The sequence below is a fragment of the Mytilus galloprovincialis genome, chromosome 13 (assembly GCF_965363235.1).
Source record: "Mytilus galloprovincialis chromosome 13, xbMytGall1.hap1.1, whole genome shotgun sequence".
Lineage (NCBI taxonomy): Eukaryota > Metazoa > Mollusca > Bivalvia > Mytilida > Mytilidae > Mytilus > Mytilus galloprovincialis.
Genome location: NC_134850.1, coordinates 48,628,122 through 48,649,201, shown reverse-complemented (window position 1 = coordinate 48,649,201; position 21,080 = coordinate 48,628,122). Strand labels below are relative to the sequence as shown.

The 21,080-nt window shown below is 30.7% G+C and overlaps 1 protein-coding gene across 6 annotated transcripts in view; it reads right to left on the bottom strand.

Moving 5' to 3' along the window:
* LOC143056322 (ephrin type-A receptor 4-like) overlaps nt 1-21,080 on the bottom strand; it is an 88,012-nt gene that overhangs the window by 45,673 nt on the left and 21,259 nt on the right. For 5 of the 6 annotated variants that reach the window (XM_076229411.1, XM_076229414.1, XM_076229409.1 and 2 more), the window contains exons 2-3: nt 20,435-20,464; nt 17,951-18,033 (exon numbers count right to left, since the gene is read on the bottom strand). In XM_076229411.1, coding sequence (XP_076085526.1) covers nt 17,951-18,033; nt 20,435-20,464 — 113 coding nt within the window. The remainder of the gene's footprint in view (nt 1-17,950; nt 18,034-20,434; nt 20,465-21,080) is intronic. The other variant, XM_076229412.1, reaches the window with a different exon arrangement.

Here is a 21,080-nt window from a genome sequence, read left to right as displayed (position 1 = left end):
AGACATAGCTTCCTAATTAAGCTATCAAACCATAATTCAATTTTTAGTCTTCAATTATGGACAATAAAAAATACTGACATTTGAATAGCATGTTAGTAATTCTATTGGATGAAAACATTGCATGCCAACAGTACCATAAAACTAGCAATTTATATAGTTTTATCAATATTATCTAATCAAATTAATTTCAATACCTGCTGAAGGTACTTCTCTCCTCTGAGAATAATAAATTTTTCATCCCTTTTTTCATATACCGATATATACTAATGAAATAAGCTAAATAAAACTCATCAGTGCACATCAAAGTTGGCAGCTCCTGTGTTTTCTGTGATATTTTAATCTTATTCAATATACAGAACTGCAGCTATTGGAATCAATCAACTTTTTATTGAAATTAAATCAAGAAATTTATTTCTTATTTAAGAGAGCAGTGAAATAAAATTATTCATTTAAATAAGATTGAAAGGTCTAACAAAACAATCAAATTGAATTATCTATTCTTTTTGATAAGACTTCAGACTGCAGGTTGCATGTTTCCAATTTGTGGTGCTTTTGAAATTCCATTGCACAATACAACAGGGACACAGTTTAATATGAAACTAGCTAGAATAGAAATTGTTATAAAACTGTTTATCCAACAGTTCTTATCTTCAAAGCAAAGAAACACCCACCTTCTCTTGCTATAAAAATGATGAACACATTTCAATATATTAAGAATATTATATATTATTTCTCAATATAGTATACTCAGTTGATCCTAAAACGTTTGTCAATGTCACATTTCTAGCTACTCTTCATTATAAGTAACCGTTCTGTTTGCAATTGTTCTTTATAATTGTGTTATAAAATATGATATTTCACAACTGTGTAGCTTAATGTTTTCAATACTGAACATGTTTTTTTGGTCACAGAAGATTTAAAAGAAAAAGATGGAGAAACAGTTCTGCCATTGTTGTTTATTTTTGTATGAACTTCTACTGGAACATTTGTACATCTAAAAATAAGATGATATCTGATAATTGTCAATGAGGCTCCACCAGTGACCCAATAATGTTGACGTTTTAAAACTACTAAAGGTCACCATAATGGCTTTCAAACAATGAATACTTTTTAATATTTATACTGTTACAATATTTGAGTATATCACTTTCCTAGGTTTTCCATACAACAAAAAACACATAAGTAGGGTTATGTCCCTTTAATCTGCAAACATTTCAATGATAATGATCGCATGCTTTAAAGCATTTATAAGATGTCACAGTATAGCAAACCAAAGAAACAGACAAATATTACCTGTCTATACAAACAAAGCAGGATAATCCCTTGTCTTTATAAACAAGGAGAGATTGAGGCTTAAAAGACAGAGATATTAGATCTGACTACTGAGCAAACAAGTACAAGGTCAAATCCTAAAAGATATATACTCATTTAAGCTTTAAAACATTTGTCAATGCACTGGTATAATGTCAATCATAAAACTTGTGGTGTTTCTTTCAGCTTTTCATGTACTATAGAAAAAAATATCAATTCTATAGCATTTTAAGCGGATTATGTTTTTTTAGGCAACACTTGTATTTTATTCAATGGTTATTATAGTTTTATTTCTTATATACATTTTTTTAAATATGTATGAACTGAACATATTTTTTTCTTCAAATTTATGACTGCCAAAAGGGTTTACATGAAACCTCTGTAGCATTTTGGGGGTAAAATATCTCTTCCTTTATCTACAGCTCCAAATTATTACCCGCTATTCTAACCTTTACAAAACATGGTTTGAACTTATAACCATATTTCAATGTTACAAAGCAAAAAGGGTTGGATAAATGTAAAAGCTTGAAATGTAAATCTGAAAAGTTTTGATAAGGGATTTAAATAAGTTCTTTTCATGTCTTTATTCAACAATCTCCTGCAAGGCATATTCAATTGACCAGTTATATCCAAAACCAGTGTCAAAATCTATACCTTCGCCAAAAGGTAAATAATGGGTTTTTACTTTCATTTTCCAATATAACTGGTATAATATTGATACAAGGATAAGTAAATGTGTATATAGATTTTAATGCTACGGTAATTACATGGGTCTGAATGAAAAGAAAATATTACCATTCTTGGTCAATAAAATTCCCTACTGTAAAGAAATGTTTGTATAGTGGCCGTAAATGTGTGTCTATCCGATACCATTGTTTTGAAACTGTTTGCTATAGAATTGCTAGGAGGATTGGTGTAAATAAAAGAATGATTTCCGATGTATTAGGGCGATACTTTTAATATTAAAACTTAGTGATGAAAGATACAGCTTACACCATTTTTAGAAATATTTAATTAGACAGTTGTGTCTTGGAGTTAAAGTGTAGCACTATGAATTTACCAAAAAATGTGGAAAGCATAAAAGCTGCAAAATACCATTACAATATCTTCATCATAGTGGGTTTTTTTAGGTCACTTTGCTGCAGGAAAATATATCAAAATATCAAGAACAAAAAATAAGTCTGGTCCCTTAAGAATACATCTTTAAGCATGCTTTTCTCCACTAATATTGCCTTAAAGAAATACAAATCATTTTCATACAATTATCTTCCAAATACAGTAGAAATTTGACCAGCACACAGACAAATAATGCTAAATCACATAAAACTGTTTTTGTGTGCTTACTTTTTATAGGCTGTCTCATTAAAAACAGAAAGTATATGACATTGTGTAATAGCCCTAGAGAATAAAATAGCTCAGAAAATCAAACGAAACATCTAAAACCTATTACAGTAACAAATTGGACAACCAGACCAACATTATTAATATTACCCTTGGGTTTTGAATGATATGTCAACTATAAATGAAAAAAAAATATTACTGATCCACTGGGTGATATCGGTGGCACATGCGATATCTATAGCTAATAGGACATATGTTGCTTTTTGATCATACTGACATTGTGCAAGTACTCCCATACTCAAGGATTCAATCAGAGGTTCCTAATTTTCAATGGAGGTTAATGCAATTGAAGTTTCAAGAAGTGGTCAAGAAGCTTATTGTATGTATCTTGTGAATATTATGTTTGCATTTTAACCCTGACATTTTACTTTGCAATAAAGTAAAATAAATATATATAGACATTTCATTTTTAACATCTGCATTAAGTTGCATTTGTTATTTTTTGAAAAACTATACTAACAGTATCTACTCCATCTCACAACACTGCTTATATTAAAATAGAAGACACTAGAAGTTGAAATTATTGATCTCTAATTTGAACACTTTCATTTGATTGATATTCAAAGAAATTTGATAAGTAATTTGTTAGAAAGCCTTGAACTGAAGATAAATCTTCAAATATTGAATATTTTGAGCCCTAAGGAATTAAATCATCATTTACCTGATGGATATAACATATAAATGTGCCAGTGAACTTTGACAACCTATTTAATCTAACAATACTGCCATGGAAAACTTTTTAATAATCACCATGTCAGCATGTATGCCAAAGTAAACAAAATTAACCATTTTCCAATCTTTCACTTAGCTTTCATCTTCTTAAACCGGTTCATAATTCTCTCAATGTATTTTATTTGCCAATGCTAATATTCACTGAGGAAAACATATTGTTAAGAGCAAAGACCTAACCTCACTGTAAAATGTAACCTGAAATTATAGAGTGGTTGTCAACACCTCACAAATGAATTTCACTTAATTTGTCGCTTGATTAAACCTTCTTGTTTCCCCTATTTCTGGGTCTCTGGGATCAAACGAATCAATTCTTTCTGAGGATTAATTCATTAAAATGACTCAACTCAATTTTGCTGCTTGTCTTGTTGGAATTCATTCAGCTGTGCTTTGATAGCATTATTACGGAATTAAAATGGCCGATTCAGAGCTGCAATTTTTAGATAAATCATAAAAGATAAATTTTTATTTAATATATCAAAATCAAATCTAAACAATAACATTAGAATTATATATCCACCTTTAATTGTACATATGCATAAAAATATTTAGAAATTTAAAATTATTATTCCAAGCACCTTCCCCCATCTCAATTTTATACCAATCCATTAAATAAAACTCTAGAAATAATCTGCATGAAAGTTGTATCTAAGACTAACTAAAGTACCCAAAAATGAACACAATTTCCTTCAAAGTTATATTTTATACCAGATATTAAGCTAATTCCATAAATACAAAAAGCCAGAAAAATACCCTCAAATTATCACTGAACCATGCCATTTGGGTCATGATCATGATTGCAAACTAGAAAATGATGACATTCTTATAGAGAATATAATCAATTGGGTTTTTATATGGAATTTCAACTATGTATACATTTTGAAAGAGAACTATGGAGTCACAGTAATCTACTTTTATGTAGAATCATGTTTACAACAAAATCTCATTAGTATAAATATTTTGCCATTTGAGATGCAAATAATATGCACTTTCCAATTTAATGATACAACAACTGCAAGACTCTCAGGAATCAAGTTGCACAAGGTCATTTTAACAATAGACATGTCAGACTAGACCGATTTATCATGCATCATAGAAAAAGCTTCTGTTTCAAATCTGTTTATCATATTTCCGTTTTAAAAGAAAATATTTCAAATTGTGCAAATCAATTAGTGATAAGAGTTTATAATAAAAGTTTATCTGATAGGTTTTATAAGCCACAGAACTTTCATCTGACAAGATATGTTATAAGGGATATATATCACTTTCTGCCTGTGCTTTTGATAATTATCTATTTGAGGTCATAATCTGGGTCATCAATGTCTGTGGAAATACACTTTGGAATTCACTTTTCTGACTTTAATAAACATATTTTATTTAAAGTGCAATGAAAGATTCTACCTTATTTAAGTAATTGTTCTATTGTATTTTGATTTGGCCCTTATTAATAAGAGTAAGGTCAAACAAAGGAAATTTGTCTTTTAGTCTTCTGTTTTTCTCCCTTTGTGGTGATGGCCTAACTTTTTGAAGTTAGCTGATTCAGAGAATGGCATATTGTAAATATGCGGCACCACTAATACTGAAGCCGTATGTTGATATCTATATTGACTTTTGCATGATGGCCTAACTTTTTAAAGTTAGCTGATTCAGAGAATGGCGTAAACATGCGGCTGCACTAATACTGAAGCCGTATGTTGATATCTACATAGACTTTTGCATGATGGCCTAACTTTTTGAAGTTAGCTGATTCAGAGAATGGCATATTGTAAATATGCGGCACCACTAATACTGAAGCCGTATGTTGATATCTATATTGACTTTTGCATGATGGCCTAACTTTTTAAAGTTAGCTGATTCAGAGAATGGCGTAAACATGCGGCTGCACTAATACTGAAGCCGTATGTTGATATCTACATAGACTTTTGCATGATGGCCTAACTTTTTGAAGTTAGCTGATTCAGAAAATGGCATATTGTAAATATGCGGCACCACTAATACTGAAGCCGTATGTTGATATCTATATTGACTTTTGCATGATGGCCTAACTTTTTAAAGTTAGCTGATTCAGAGAATGGCGTAAACATGCGGCTGCACTAACACTGAAGCCGTATGTTGATATCTACATAGACTTTTGCATGATGGCCTAACTTTTTGAAGTTAGCTGATTCAGAGAATGGCATATTGTAAATATGCGGCACCACTAATACTGAAGCCGTATGTTGATATCTATATTGACTTTTGCATGATGGCCTAACTTTTTAAAGTTAGCTGATTCAGAGAATGGCGTAAACATGCGGCTGCACTAATACTGAAGCCGTATGTTGATATCTACATAGACTTTTGCATGATGGCCTAACTTTTTAAAGTTAGCTGATTCAGAGAATGGCGTAAACATGCGGCACCACTAATACTGAAGCCGTATGATGATATCTACATAGACTTTTGCATGATGGCCTAACTTTTTAAAGTTAGCTGATTCAGAGAATGGTGTAAACATGCGGCTGCACTAATACTGAAGCCGTATGTTGATATCTACATAGACTTTTGCATGATGGCCTAACTTTTTAAAGTTTACTGATTCAGAGAATGGCGTAAACATGCGGCTGCACTAATACTGAAGCCGTATGTTGATATCTACATAGACTTTTGCATGATGGCCTAACTTTTTAAAGTTAGCTGATTTAGAGAATGGCGTAAACATGCGGCACCACTAATACTGAAGCCGTATGTTGATATCTACATAGACTTTTGCATGATGGCCTAACTTTTTAAAGTTAGCTGATTCAGAGAATGGCGTAAACATGCGGCTGCACTAATACTGAAGCCGTATGTTGATATCTACATAGACTTTTGCATAATGGCCTAACTTTTTAAAGTTTACTGATTCAGAGAATGGCGTAAACATGCGGCTGCACTAATACTGAAGCCGTATGTTGATATCTACATAGACTTTTGCATGATGGCCTAACTTTTTAAAGTTAGCTGATTCAGAGAATGGCGTAAACATGCGGCACCACTAATACTGAAGACGTATGTTGATATCTACATTGACTTTTGTGGTGATGGCCTAACTTTTTAAAGTTTACTGATTCAGAGAATGGCTTTAACATGCGGCTGCACTAATACTGAAGACGTATGTTGATATCTACATTGACTTTTGGTATTTTATTGGGTTGGGTTGCTGTCTCATTGTTTTATAATGTTTATTATTACATCTCCTTTTATTCCTATTGTAGAAAACTGAACAGCAAAGACCCTGGAAAGTACAATAAATAGCCTAAGGAGAAACCAGACAGCTGCCATATTTGTAACCCTTGAAGAATCTTATTGAAAAATACAATCAAAATTACCAAATACAGAAAGAAAAGCTTCTTAACACTGATAAAAAGTTTTTAATTTGGTTCTGACTGAACAAGACAGATGATTTTCTGTCTCTTCCAACACAATAATCTAGAAAATTAAAACTCAGCCTGATTCATTAGATTTAACTTGGGGAGGTCTTTATATGGTGGAATGTTTAATAGTTAATCTGACAAAGTAATTAATATTGGAGGCGAAATTATGTAACAAAAAAGCTGTAAATGTTTCAACATAATCTTCTAAACAATTGGTTATTATATTGATAATTAGTACCCCTCCCTTAATGTCATGGCTTCAAATTGTTGTTTTAATGTCAATTTAAATGAGTTAGATTCACACTGATTTCCCAGTCTCCATTAATACTGTACTATTAACTTTTTTTTCTAAAACTTCCATTAATTTGAACTTTAAGACAAAATTTCTGTAACTTTTTTTTAATAAATTTCCATTAACTTAAACTTGAGGACAAAATTCTGTTTTAAATTAATTTAGAGGGTTGTTTACTGTTTAAGCCATACTTTATGCTTCAAGAAGACGCAGGAAGTTGATGGTAATTGTTTTAATGTAATATCCTCACAATTTATGTCCATTTTTTATGTGAAGCGAACTTGTCCTATATATACCTGAACTTTTCCATTAATTCATGTAATCCTCATTATTTTTCTTGACAGAATACATAAAATGTAAAGTTCTGTTAATAAAAATAAGGAGAGTTTGTTTACCATTCATGAGCATTTAACATACATTTATTTCATATACCAACAGGACGGGTGAGTGCTATTTTACAAAGATATAAAAATGTTTTATTTTCTGGGAAATTTGTTAACCAACAGTGTGAAGATGCCTGATGTTTTTAAACCATACAATTGAGAATGGAAATGGGGAATGTGTTAAAGAGACAACAACCAGTACAGCAGAAAACAGCTGAACACACCAACACAGCAAGAAAATCCAGCAAATAATTTTGTAGAAGTACATAATTAAAGATAGGTTTAAAATCCTCAAGCAGTTTTTCTTCTGCTTTACAATTTCAAGTCTTCTTTTCCAAAATAGATAAGAAAGGAACCTTATTTGCACAAAAATAGAATAGTAAAGTAGTGCAATCAGCTCCACTCTAAAACATTGACTTCTCTGGTTTTTGTCAACAAAACTTCTAGGACATTTCTAAGTTGATCCCTCTTTAACTAACAAACTTTTATTGTAATGTGGTGAAAAAAGTCCCACCAGGAGCGTAATATATCATAGACAAGTACCAAATCTCCTAAATTAGTTCTAATTCAGATAAGTTTGTGAAGCAAAAGGAATTTAACTTTTATAATTTTCATCATATCAAGTTGTTCAGTTGGTAGATCAATCAATCATTAATACAAAACATCTTTTTATTATACACAAAAATCTTAATGGAGTCAGAATTTAAATCTTTCAACAGTGTATAAAATTCCATCGGAGTTACACAACTCCTGTGCAGAGTCAAGATAAATGTCCTTGTTATTACATGTACATGTAGTTCAATCTTCTTTTGATATATCTTAATACCAACAGCTAAGTTCATAAATCTAACACTAATGCAAACTTCAAATGAACAAACAGACTATCTTATCGTACTTTTAAGCAAGCTTTATACCACAAGTTCCGTCCTCACAAACAAAATAGTACAAGTCAAATAATCGGGTATCGGAATTTGTTGAAAATGATGACACACGCTGCGGTAATCATTCGTCATCACAGCAGATATGTTTGTTGAATGCATATAAATTTTTTTCGGACAGATATGAACCTAAAATCGTCAAAAAATAAACAAACATGGGTGATAACGGAACTTCCACCGTCACTATACCCGTGAACTGTCATGACCCTGTAAGGTGTCCTGACGCCTACTTATTCACAAATTAATCATCAACCACACTGGACATCAGACATAATTTGTTCAATTTTAAGATATATTATCGGTATGATTGACATGACAAATATTTGTATTGAAGCTCAGTAATGTGAACTTGGAGTTCTCGATTTATTATCTCTCCCCCTATCTAACAAATAATCCTTCCATATTTTAAACAATGCTTAAATTTAAAGTACATGTCTTCCATTATAGATCTGATAGTCACCAATATTTTAAAAATGCACAAATTATTAATGTGACTTTTACAAGTTTAAATATACCATGGGGAAATAAATTGTGACAAATAAGTCAAACTTTCTGATGTTAGAAAAATTGCAAAAAATAATTCCCACAATGTTCATTTTGTTCCAGGCAAACAAATCGTAAAAAATAGGTTTTAATTCCCTTAGTGACATGTACATTGGATCATAACCCCAGCAGCGATCACAAAATGATTTCATACATAAAATATTTCAAAATTAATGAAATAAAAGCTACAGCATTTTACTTTGAAAACTGCATAATTAACCAATATTTTAAGCATCAAATTAAAAAAAATGCAATCAAGCAGTTAAACTTGTGCAAATGAATTATCTTTGTTCAACATTTAGCTTAAATGAATGTGAATAGTATTATCTAAGGATGATAATACATTTAGATAAACAAAAATTCCTCAACAAATCTATCACCGACCACCTATTCTGTGTAAACTGCAATTAGTACAATTTATCATTGGCAACACAGACAGCCAAAATTATCATTAAAGATAGAAAAGTATTTTATATCATAAAGTCTACACTAGAACAGACAGTCACTTATAATATCAGTGTGTGCACTCAGGTTAGATAACTATATGTAGGACAATAAATGTCAACTCCAGACAAACAAAACACCTACCATGTTTTAAACATATAATTACAACCACTTAACTCATTATTTGGAGTCAATTTGTGTCAATATCTTTTAGGTTATGTATGATGGCTGTTCTGATAACATGTGATGCTGATAGCTGATACATCAGTAGGGGGTTTGTTTTATGGAATGTCTGAGGTGATCTCTCATTCACTCAGTGACTGATGTCTCATTCTTTTCCAAATCCTAATTTTCTGTTCAATCAATTTCCCTTCTCCAATCTCCAGTACCCTGTTATGAAAATTGGAGGCCATTTGCAGAGACGAATTTAGAGGGTTTTCCAAGGGTCCCCCTTTTTTAATGGGAAATATTTGGTTGATTTACGAATCACTGTGGGCCTCTCTTCAGCAGTCAGTGGGCCCACTTTAGGCCCCTTATAACAATTTCTGGATCCAATACAGACTTGAACAGGATGAATTGGATAATGTGTTAAAACATTCCCCTAATCCACTATTAAGTCAGAGGAATCTTAACCTGAACTTTTTACAATGTCACAGCAAATACTTCAACATCAAAATTAACAAACACTAGTGAACTACATTTGAATTTTCATCTGTCTTCCATTCAGAACAAATTAAGTTATAAGGACCCACCTACTGTTTTAAAGCCTAGAAATCAACATTTTAACCTAAAATTAACAAGCTAATTTATCGCAACTTTCAGGTTCTCACATCCCTTCTCCTACATTTGTCATTTTTAAACCAAGAACTATGATTTATGTTATCTATATATTATACAAAATCTGCATTTATCATCATCTATGCTGGTCCCCTGCTGAAGAAGTCATTTGTCAAAGTCAGGATAATGGTTCCCAAGGGACATAACTCAAATAAAGACATTCTATGATGAATTGTCAAGTTCAGATCAATTAAAGAGAATCAAATATGAATGTTAAAAACCACCAATTTTTTTGTACACATGAAAAATGTAGAATTTAGTATTGAAGTCTCTGGAGAAGATGCATGTGTCTGCAGAAGCTTTAGATGACAAATTAAAAAGAGTTATGTTACAAAAAAGTGTAATGTGATTGACAATTTTCTATTTTTTGTTAAAACCCCAGGGACAGGGGGGAAGAACACTAATTTTCAACTGATTACACGATACTGACTGACTAACAATAGTTACCGGTACACAGGGTTTTATTTTTTTACAGAAGTCAGACCTTAGACAAGAAATCATGGACTCCCTTTCTGCCAAGTGGTTTATTTTTAGAAATATGAACCTAAAGAGATTAAATTTCACAATTTTCAAGGTCAAACCTGTGAAAGAAGTTTCATTTTCAGTTTTGTCTTGTCTAATGTTATGATCTATCTGTGTTTAAAATTGAAATTATGTTGTTTGAAATTTTTCAGGATTTTATTTAAAATTTGAAATAGGCCAAAAATTTGCCACTTTGTTGTATATCTTAAATTCATACTTTTTAATGTAAAGTATTTCCTAAGCTTATTTCTCCTAATGATTTTTGTATGTGTCATCATGTCCCTGTGAATTGGCTGTTCAATAATCCATATTTCCCCTGAGGTTACCGATTATCTTTCTGAGGACACATAATTACTACTTTAACTAGCGGTAATGATATCTTCTACCAGTGTGAAAAGACACTTCCTCCATGTCATCTAAATCATATTACAGAACAAACCAGGATGTAAAATCAAATTGTGTCTCCAATACACACGATGACCTCATTCTCTATGGTCATAAGTTCCTCCAGGGGCCATAACTCTGTAATTTCCTACAATGGTTAGGAACCTTGTGGTGGTCATTAGACATATGGTCAGAAGTTTCTATCAATATCTATGGAAAAAATGGACATCAAAGCTGAATATAAAAGCTTATAAATTGATTATTATATCACTCAAGGCATATTCTATGGACAAATGTTCAGCCATAACATGCAATCTCGCCCATTATGGTCATTATAGTTCATAAAATAAAAACAAACTGTCAATATAAACAGAAGCCATAAGTTCATCTTAGTCAACATTACAAGTAACCATTTGTAAAAGGAGACAGAACAAACTTTACTTTTTTAACATAAGAACATTTGATTTCAATTTAAAAATATTTTATTTTTGTTTTCACAAATTTCCCTGTGACAGTAAGGGCCTGATAATTCTCATATTTGGTTATCGCTAGACTAAGCATTTGCAGAAAATTTCCATTCCAATCGAATTTCCACAATTAATTGACAAAAAAGTTTATTCAAACTCAATTTGCATTAGTTCTACCTAAACAGGTGACTTGGTTTTTAATCAACAATTAAAATGAAATATTGGGTAATAATTACTTTAAGTATGACAAACTGATGTTATATGACAAATGTGATTAACGAGGTCGTAATTATCCTTACAAATAGAGGTGATTCCACAACATAAGTTTATGTCATTATGATGTAATTAGCGGTACTGACAAAAATAAAATAAGATTAAGTGTCTGCACGAAGACATTAGGGAGATAGATGAGCACAATGAATGCTGGGAAAATTGTGCAACAAAACAAAATAAACAGTGTGCTGAATGATGAAAATAAACCTGAAGTGACTAGCCTTTTTATGAAGGACTTAAATTTTCTCCTAGACTTATTTTTTATCCAAATATTTAGAAAATATATGAAGCTGTTCACTTGAAGGTATTCAAAACATTTTTGTGAAGAATTAAAACACAAATGTCACATGGATATTTTTTTAAGACTATTTTACTGACAAAAACTGTTGCCATGTCTTTCAAGACTAGGTAACTTTGTAAAAAACCCTTAACACTGACTGGTTTAATGGAAAGATTTCTGATCCTCACAGAAAATATGTTAGTTGATTCATAAAACTTTACAATGCAAATATAAAACAAGAATGTGTCCATAGTACACGGATGCCCCACTCGCACTATCATTTTCTATGTTCAGTGGACCGTGAAATTGGGTAAAAACTTTAATTTGGAATAAAAATTAGAAATATCATATCATATGGAACATGTGTACTAAGTTTCAAGTTGATGTAACTTTAACTTCATCAAAAACTACCTTGACCAAAAACTTTAACCTGAATTTAGCACTATCATTTTCTATGTTCAGTGGACCATGAAATTGGGGTCAAAACTATAATTTGGCATTAAAATCAGAAAGATCATATCATGGGGAACATGTGTACTAAGTTTGAAGTTGATTGGACTTCAACTTCATCAAAAACTACCTTGACCAAAAACTTTAACCTGAAGCGAACAGACGCACAGACGGACGAACCAACGAACGGACGCACAGACCAGAAAACATAATGCCCCTCTACTATCGTAGGTGGGGCATAAAAATATTAGAATTATAATAGATATATATATATATATATATATATATATATATATATATATATATATATATATATATATATATATATATACACAACCTGGAAAAATCCTCTGTTTACTGAATCTCATGGTAATTTTAAATGCTTGGACAATTTTCTTATAAATTATAATCTTACAATACTGAATCAATAAAATAACTTTTTTATCAAATATAACTAAAATGAATATAAAAACCAGTCAATTGCTTTTAGCACAATTTCTTGTTCAAACATTTGTTAGCTGTTAAAAATCACAGTTATAATGCAGAATATGTTTGATTACCGAGAAGGCTCTTCAATGGAACTGAGAGATAGGCATAACATTGAACTGACAATTACTGCAACGCAATGTGCATCAATATGTACACACTGAAATTATGTCAAGTTTTTTTTTTCTTCAAATCTTTTCTACAGATGAACAATTTGTTCTTTTCATTATGACATAACTGTTTGCTCTGTGTAATTTCAATTTCTGAAGATTTATTAGAAGTGTATATGATGTACTTTACAGTGTTCGACACCAGGGCCCCATGCAATCATAATGCATTATTATTAGTTTGACGAAGAATTAAGATGGCGGATTCACTGGAGAGAAAGATTTTGGATAAATTAATACACCCATGATTCAATAACACTGTACATGTTAATCTCATATTTTAGCAGTTAAGAATAACCATGGAATCTTTCCCAAAACTTTTGTTATGATCATGCATTTTTAAAAAAGCCCTTATCAGGTAAACTCAGCTACTGAGTGAAGACCAACAATAAAATACTTAAAAGAGCAGAAACTAAAAGAGATAAGAACAGAACAGTCAAAACCATCAACTTAATTTCATCACTGATTCTCAACTTAATTTCATCTTTGATTCTATATTGATGTCCTCATAATTTTACTGACAATTCAGTGAACTACACCATGAGCCAGTATATTACTACTTGTTTGAATTGTTGTGCACCCACTACTTTGTAGATATTTATACTTTTTGTGTGTCCGATTAAATGATATTGTAGTCTCTCAGTGTCCCTTTCCTTACTCCTTCTAAAACAATCCCATTGTACTTTTATTGCACCCTTTGGTTTTTTTTGTGCTCTAAATGAATATCAATGAAAGTTTGCCATGAAAACGTATGTTATCATATTATTTATATACATGTATATGTGATGTATTTGTAGGCAGCTGTTTAATCGCCATCTGTACCAATTAATATTCTAAATTGAAAACACTGTATCTCACTTTGACTAGTGGTACAGATAAGAAATTGAAAACCACTATTAAATGACAATAAATATATTTCCAATTGAAATGCACAATAAAGTCCCAAACAATATCAGCCACAGTTGATCTGCAAATCTAGCAATGCAAATATGTTACTGAATACAAGAGAATAATTTTCTTGTCAAATGTACAGATACAAACGTAGATAATGTTTAATTTACTTGCGTGTCCTGCCAAATTTTCCATATATGGATGATAAGGGTTTTGTTTGACAATTTTCCCAAAAAGGTTATGAAAACAACCGAATAAAGAAGCTCTTAGCTCAACAACGATTTTAATTGTCTTGGAAACAAAGGAATTACACAATTAGCAAGAGTTTTATCCCAACGGACCAATTATGTAATTGGATAAGTAGGTAAAAATCATTCAATTTAATGCAAAAACATTATTTCAAATCAGAAAATCACAGCTGGTGTGTGCATTTTTACCATATTCACAATACTCTAGCTGGTGTTATTTCATAGACAATATAACTCAAAAGCAAATTGGAAGTATAAAGTCCCAAAAACTTAAATGACCAAATCAAGTCTCTTAGACTGCACCATATAATGCTAAATACAGTAAACTTCTCAACTAAACAAAGAGATAGGCAATAGAAATTTGAAAATATCATGGTATGTTTAACTAAGTTGCAGTGTTGTCCCTCAATTTTAAAATACAATGCATGGAGGGTATTTTGAGCAAAGTTTTTAAAGAACTGTTATAGATCTATAGTTGATAGGACAGTTGAGGGCAAAATTCCTGAATATTTAACCATCTACGTGTACCTTCTCCTAAGGAATATACTACTCTGTCAAATATATATAAATACATTTAATTTATGCCCTGCAGTTTATTGTGCTTTAAAATCACAAATGAACATCATATACATGTTCAGTTGGATATTTAACTATAATTTAAGATTTATAAAAAGTTACAGAAACAATTTGAGATACATAATGTTTAACTACTTCTCTGACGACTACTACCTACTGTGAGATTTGAAAAAGCATCAAATGTCAATTTATAACTTTTTGAATTAACTCTGCAGATTTCACCACCGAGACTTTTAATTCAGAACAAGAAAACACAGAACTAACATAATCACATATACAAGCATTAAATTCTAGACAATTATATATATATTTACATTTATGAAAACATCCCCTACTAAGCTTCTGATTGGATTTTTAAATTTGAAAATATAATCTATCAAGATCCTGTGTATATGCATCTCTTTCCTACAGTGTTATCGTCACTTTACAACCCAAATTTTAATGAATTCTTCCAATAAAGCAATTTAAAGGTGCAAATTGTCCTATAAAGAACCCTGAATACCTATTTACAATACTGCACCAGTAGTATGTCATTGTTATGAGGAAAAAACCTTCAGTTACATTTATTACTTTTATGTGGTGATTTCAATGGCCACTTGTATGAATTGTAAATTATTTTTTAAGGTTCAAGGAAGATAGCATTAAATCAAACTGTCAGATGCCAGTTTAGATGCAGATATTCTATACATTTAAGAATGTTTTACTGAAAAATTATTGTACAACTATTTTTTTGCTACATTTTGTATTTTAATATATATTAGGTTTTTTTTAACTGACTTTTAATATGAGACTTAAAAAAAATTAATATGTACATTTTATAATGTCATTAATGATGTGCTTCTTCAGAGACCAGATATACTGCTGCTTAAGTTAACATATTACTTCTGGCAACTGGTGAAAAAGTTAAAATTCTTTAAATTTATTCATCTGTGACGCTCATTGGATATTTTATTATCCATTCTTAACAACCAATTTCATATTTTTTTTTTCTCACTTTCGCATATAAAATCTATCTGTCTATTTTTCTGGTTCATTTTTTAAATTATATATGCAAAAGCTTTTCTGAAGACTTTTCGACTGTTTCACTTATGGGAAATAAATTCTCATTTGACCTAACCACTTAGAGCACATTTATTTTATACGAGTAACAAAATCAGAAAATGTCTACCAGTTAAGAGCTCTTCAATTTGAAGGAGGAAATATTTGCATGTCTTATTGAAGCTTCATGTTTATCAATTTATGTCAAATTCTCTTTGAAATGCATTTTAGCTGCAACAAATTGTGATCGAGACATCTTTTAATTTGAAACTTGAATTTATATCAAGTGAATTAAAGTGCATTGCATTCCAATGTTAATATTTTACACAGCATACTTCAGTTCTCTTAATCTGTCAATATCTTCAAGCTTCATTTTTCCCAGGAGATATCGTAAAATCTTTAATGTTTCAAAAAATTAAAATTATTGCATAGATTTTATTTAATTTCATATATGCACTGGAAACCCCTCAAGATAAGTTTGTGACAAAATGACATGCAGAGAGATCTTGACTGAAATCAAGGGATATGTTTTTTTTTTATGTTACTCATGATCAAGAATGCTTCTTTTTATAATTTCTATATATATTTTAGTAGATTTAAGATTGTTATGAAAATCATACCAGCAATACGTTTTGCTTTCTGAAAATAAAATTATTTTTTGAGGGAACTTAACAAACACAAAACTTAGTGGTTGGTTCAGCAAGTTTTTATTTAACATTCTTTGTTTTGTAAAATTTTGGTACAACCTGGAGCACTTATTTTCAGTGCTGTTGTCATACAAACTTTTATTTATATTAATGGCATTTTTTTCTTACAAAATTAACATGAGAAAATATCCATTGTTAACCAAGTAAATAATTAGGAAAAAATATAACTTTGAAGACAGAAATTTTAGAAAAAAGATCAGAATCTATCTTTTAGTAACCTTCTGCTTAAGAATTAGAACATTCACTTGGAAGTTTCTTGTTACTATGGAAGCACTGACTTCCTTAGTTACCATAATAATGAAGTCTATGTACTCCCTGAGGGAGAGAAAACATTTTTCTGTCTAATCAAGCTTGGAAAGGACACATGACCCTGTCAACAAAGATCGCTGTCTTAATTAGGTTTCCATATTTTTTATTCCCAAACCATAGTTTTCAGTAGTAAAGTGTGTTTCTTTCAGAAATTATTTTTCTATTTGATTAAAATTTTCATCATCTTTATCTCAAAATAGTAGTTAACAGGACTGCAGTCTGTCAGAGATCAGTCTAACAGCAATGTTGTGTCAGGCATGTGACAAAACCTGTCAATGGAACAAATCCATACTTTTCAACAGATAAACTCGTGTTGACAAAAACTCCTGTGGGAAATATTAGTCATCATCTGAGAAAAATATAGAAATATTGTTTTGTATTGTCCTCGTTGTTATGTAATATATGTGACAAGACAACTAGAGATTAAACCTAATGGTCCTTACTGTTCTTGTCAGGTTTACTCATCAAGTGTAATTGCAGTGGGAGTGAAATCTAACAGCAAAAGACACAAGGTTGCTAACCAATGAGCACTGATATCCAAAACAACAAAAAGCTAGGAACCATAATTTGATAGACAGATATAACAACTTTTATATAAGAGTCTAGTAGACTAAACTTGAAACATTAAGTTGGGTTCCTACTGTTTTTGTCCATCTTTTCACAAATTTTCTAAATTTTCCAAGAACAACGTAAAAATAAATTGGACACTGAAACCATGTAACTGTGTTGTATACCATAAACCAAATTGATATCTAGGAAAGGAAATCCATGAGCTCATGCCTGCTATTAAAGAAGATTACAACATGCCAATGAGACCTGTTCACATCAAATTCATCACTTCGTTCTCTCGCTTTGTGACCTCAATGAATAAAAGCATACCCCATAATTTGACTGATCTGTTGGTCCATTTCTCTGTGTAGTCCATCCTAATCTAGAAGTTTTTGTAGAATCCAACAATACCACTGAAACATACAAATAAACAATTAATATCATATCTTCTAAATACTTATTCTATATTTTAATGACATATTTTCCATCATTTTGTTTGTTTTTAGGCATATGAATGTGGACTTTGCTCATATGTGTTAATTAGTATCTATACGCTTTTATTTTCATATATGTTTTTATCCACATTTGGAAAGTGAAAAGCCTGATGAAACAGAAGCCACAATAATCTTTACAGGGTGTACTGATCACAGGTTATACAAGGCCATATCCAATTAACCACCTTTTCTAGTGGTAGACCAAACTTCAAACCTTTTATACAGTGTTGACTTTCATTGCAAAACCTTATAACTTAATTTATTCTCATCTTGAATATGTATGAAATATTTGCCTTATGGATCTTTGGTAAAAACCGATCAATCAATTGTATAAATTACAAATATATGCAGGTTATAACCATGTTTAATTTTACATTGTTAATTTTCAAAGTTAGGTGCAGACAATAGCAGATTTTCTCAGAGTAAAATTTCAAGATTTTATCTGATAACATTTTATCTTGAAATTAAGACTACTGATGTAGATTTTTTATCACCTAATTATCAACACAATATAGACTTGAGGCTTCACATTATCATACAATAAAAAATATCCTACTTCCTTTCTGGCTCATAAAACTCCCAATTAATTGTAGGGTCACTGACATGGGTGTTTTGTTGTATTTTGTAATATTTTACATGTCCTGTCTAAAAGCAAACCTTTTATAAAGAAATATCTTGTCTGGGTTAAGTAATCTTTTTTGTTTTCAATGACATAGGTGACATCTATAGGTCAATGTCTTGAATCTTTTTTTGAAACAGTGGCTGATGTTTTAGCAAATGCTGATATTCAGATAATACTCTAATATTTCAGATCCATGTATCATGTATGAAAATGTAACTGGTCCTTTGAACATAACCCCTGCTTTTTGGGAAACAAAATTAAGATGGTAATATTGACTGGTAATTAAATGCCAAAAAAGGAGAGGAATTCATCAGCAAACAGTTTATTTTCATTTGACTTAGTTCAATTAAGGACGATTTCTTATCATACAATAATATCAAATAAAACCATAGTTTAGTGTACCTAATGTTCTAGTGTTAAGCATCTATTTTATGTACTTGAAATGTGTGGAAAGTTCTTAAATCATTAGATAGAAAAATATCAAAAGAAAATCAGCTAATATTCTACGTGACAAAAAATACTATAAAAGGGTGATGTCATTTTATATTTTTTAATTCCATTACAAAATGGCAAGTATGAATCCAAGAATCCAAGAGGTCAATCACAAATATTTACGTTAAAAGGTCTACACCATTTAATAATGAAATTGTTTCCAAGAAATTGCGGAGAAAAAGATGGAATACAAACAATTTCCACGACAACCTGTCTTTGATGTCAAGTCCCAGCGGTAGTCATTACTTGTAGATGGAAAAAAATCTAATTGTTGGAAAAATGTTCAGCTAAGATTTACCAATAAAGCACTTTTGTAATATTTGCTAAGTGAAGTTTGTCACTATTACAGCTAATAGCAAACACTTCTGCCGGGCAACACTATATACAACAAATTTGCTAGTGGAATTAAATCCAATTTATTTGGGGTTTTCCGAGACAATGTTCAATTTCTTCCCAGGCAGGAAATTATCACTTTAATTTTATCGGAAATGATCATGTTTATACTGGAATGATATTTCCGTGGATTTGACAGTTCAATTTATCCCTTGTTTGACCAGATAAGTAACTTTATAAGAGAAATACACCAGAGAGAGATAATACAAATGTCAGACAAAGTTACCAACATTGATGAACAATTGTCACAAATTATTGGATATTCACAGATCCCCATAAAATAATTTGAAATTTGTTTAATATTAATCAACATCGTATAATGGTATAGAGTATGAATATAATAAGAAATATAAACCCTTCTTGATTCTATTGAAAAAGCAGTAAATCATATAAAACAAGCTTCCCAAGGATGCAGACTAGTAGTATCGTATAATTTAAGCTGTCAATGGATGCAGACTTTTCAGGAACAATGTATGCAATATATGGCAAAAATAAAATGCAGCATGTTTTAAATTACCATAGAAATTCATCAGATTTTGTAGGTTATGTGTGTTGCCTGGAAGAAAACTGTCAGTCACTCTTTTCTCATGACTTATTTTTTTTTTTTTTTCATTTCTTCTTTTTTTCTTTTTTTTTTGATAAAATTCTGTATTTTACTTAAAGTTCAAATTGTGGATTAAATCAATTCGATTTCTACTTTTGCAGGTTTCAACATTTGCATCTGTGATTAAATTTCAATAGTAATTCATAATTCAAATATAGCTAAACTATAATGTAAGCAGCTGGAATTCTTGCCACCCCAAAGAATGTTACCTTTCACAGGATTAATCCACGGAATGGTAACTGAAATGGAAATTCGGGACCAATGTAAGGTAACCAGAGAAACTAGGTACCAGTTTCTTAGTAAATTCATCTCAACTTGATTAGTATGGTTGATCTGGACATTATGATGATTATGATTTAGTAAATGAACAAAGGTTTGATGGTTTTATTTGGTTTTCTAGCTTCTAACATTCTAATGCATATCAAATATACTGCCTTTTTTTCCCCGTTACCTTATTTTTTAGTTTCAACACCAAAATCAAAGTAAGTAACATTTATACATTTATACAGCCATAAGTATCTATAACTTTTATTATTTTTGTTGCTGATTTCGCAATTCCTTTTATTTATATATTCTTTAAATTGATTAGAAATGGGGACAACTCAAACACAAAAAATCATAATCTTACAAACAAATTTATCCCTAAAAATAGAAAAATCTAAACTTCTGCAAAAATAAAACACTTTTCATTCATACAATATCATTACTTCTGCAAATCACTGTGGGAGAGAAAACAATCAGTTCTGAAGTTTTCCCACTAAAAACTCTTCAAATAATGATTATAAAATGAATGTATTACTTATCCCACTCTCAGAAGAGCATCATAAATTTTCTATATGTTTCTACAATAAAATA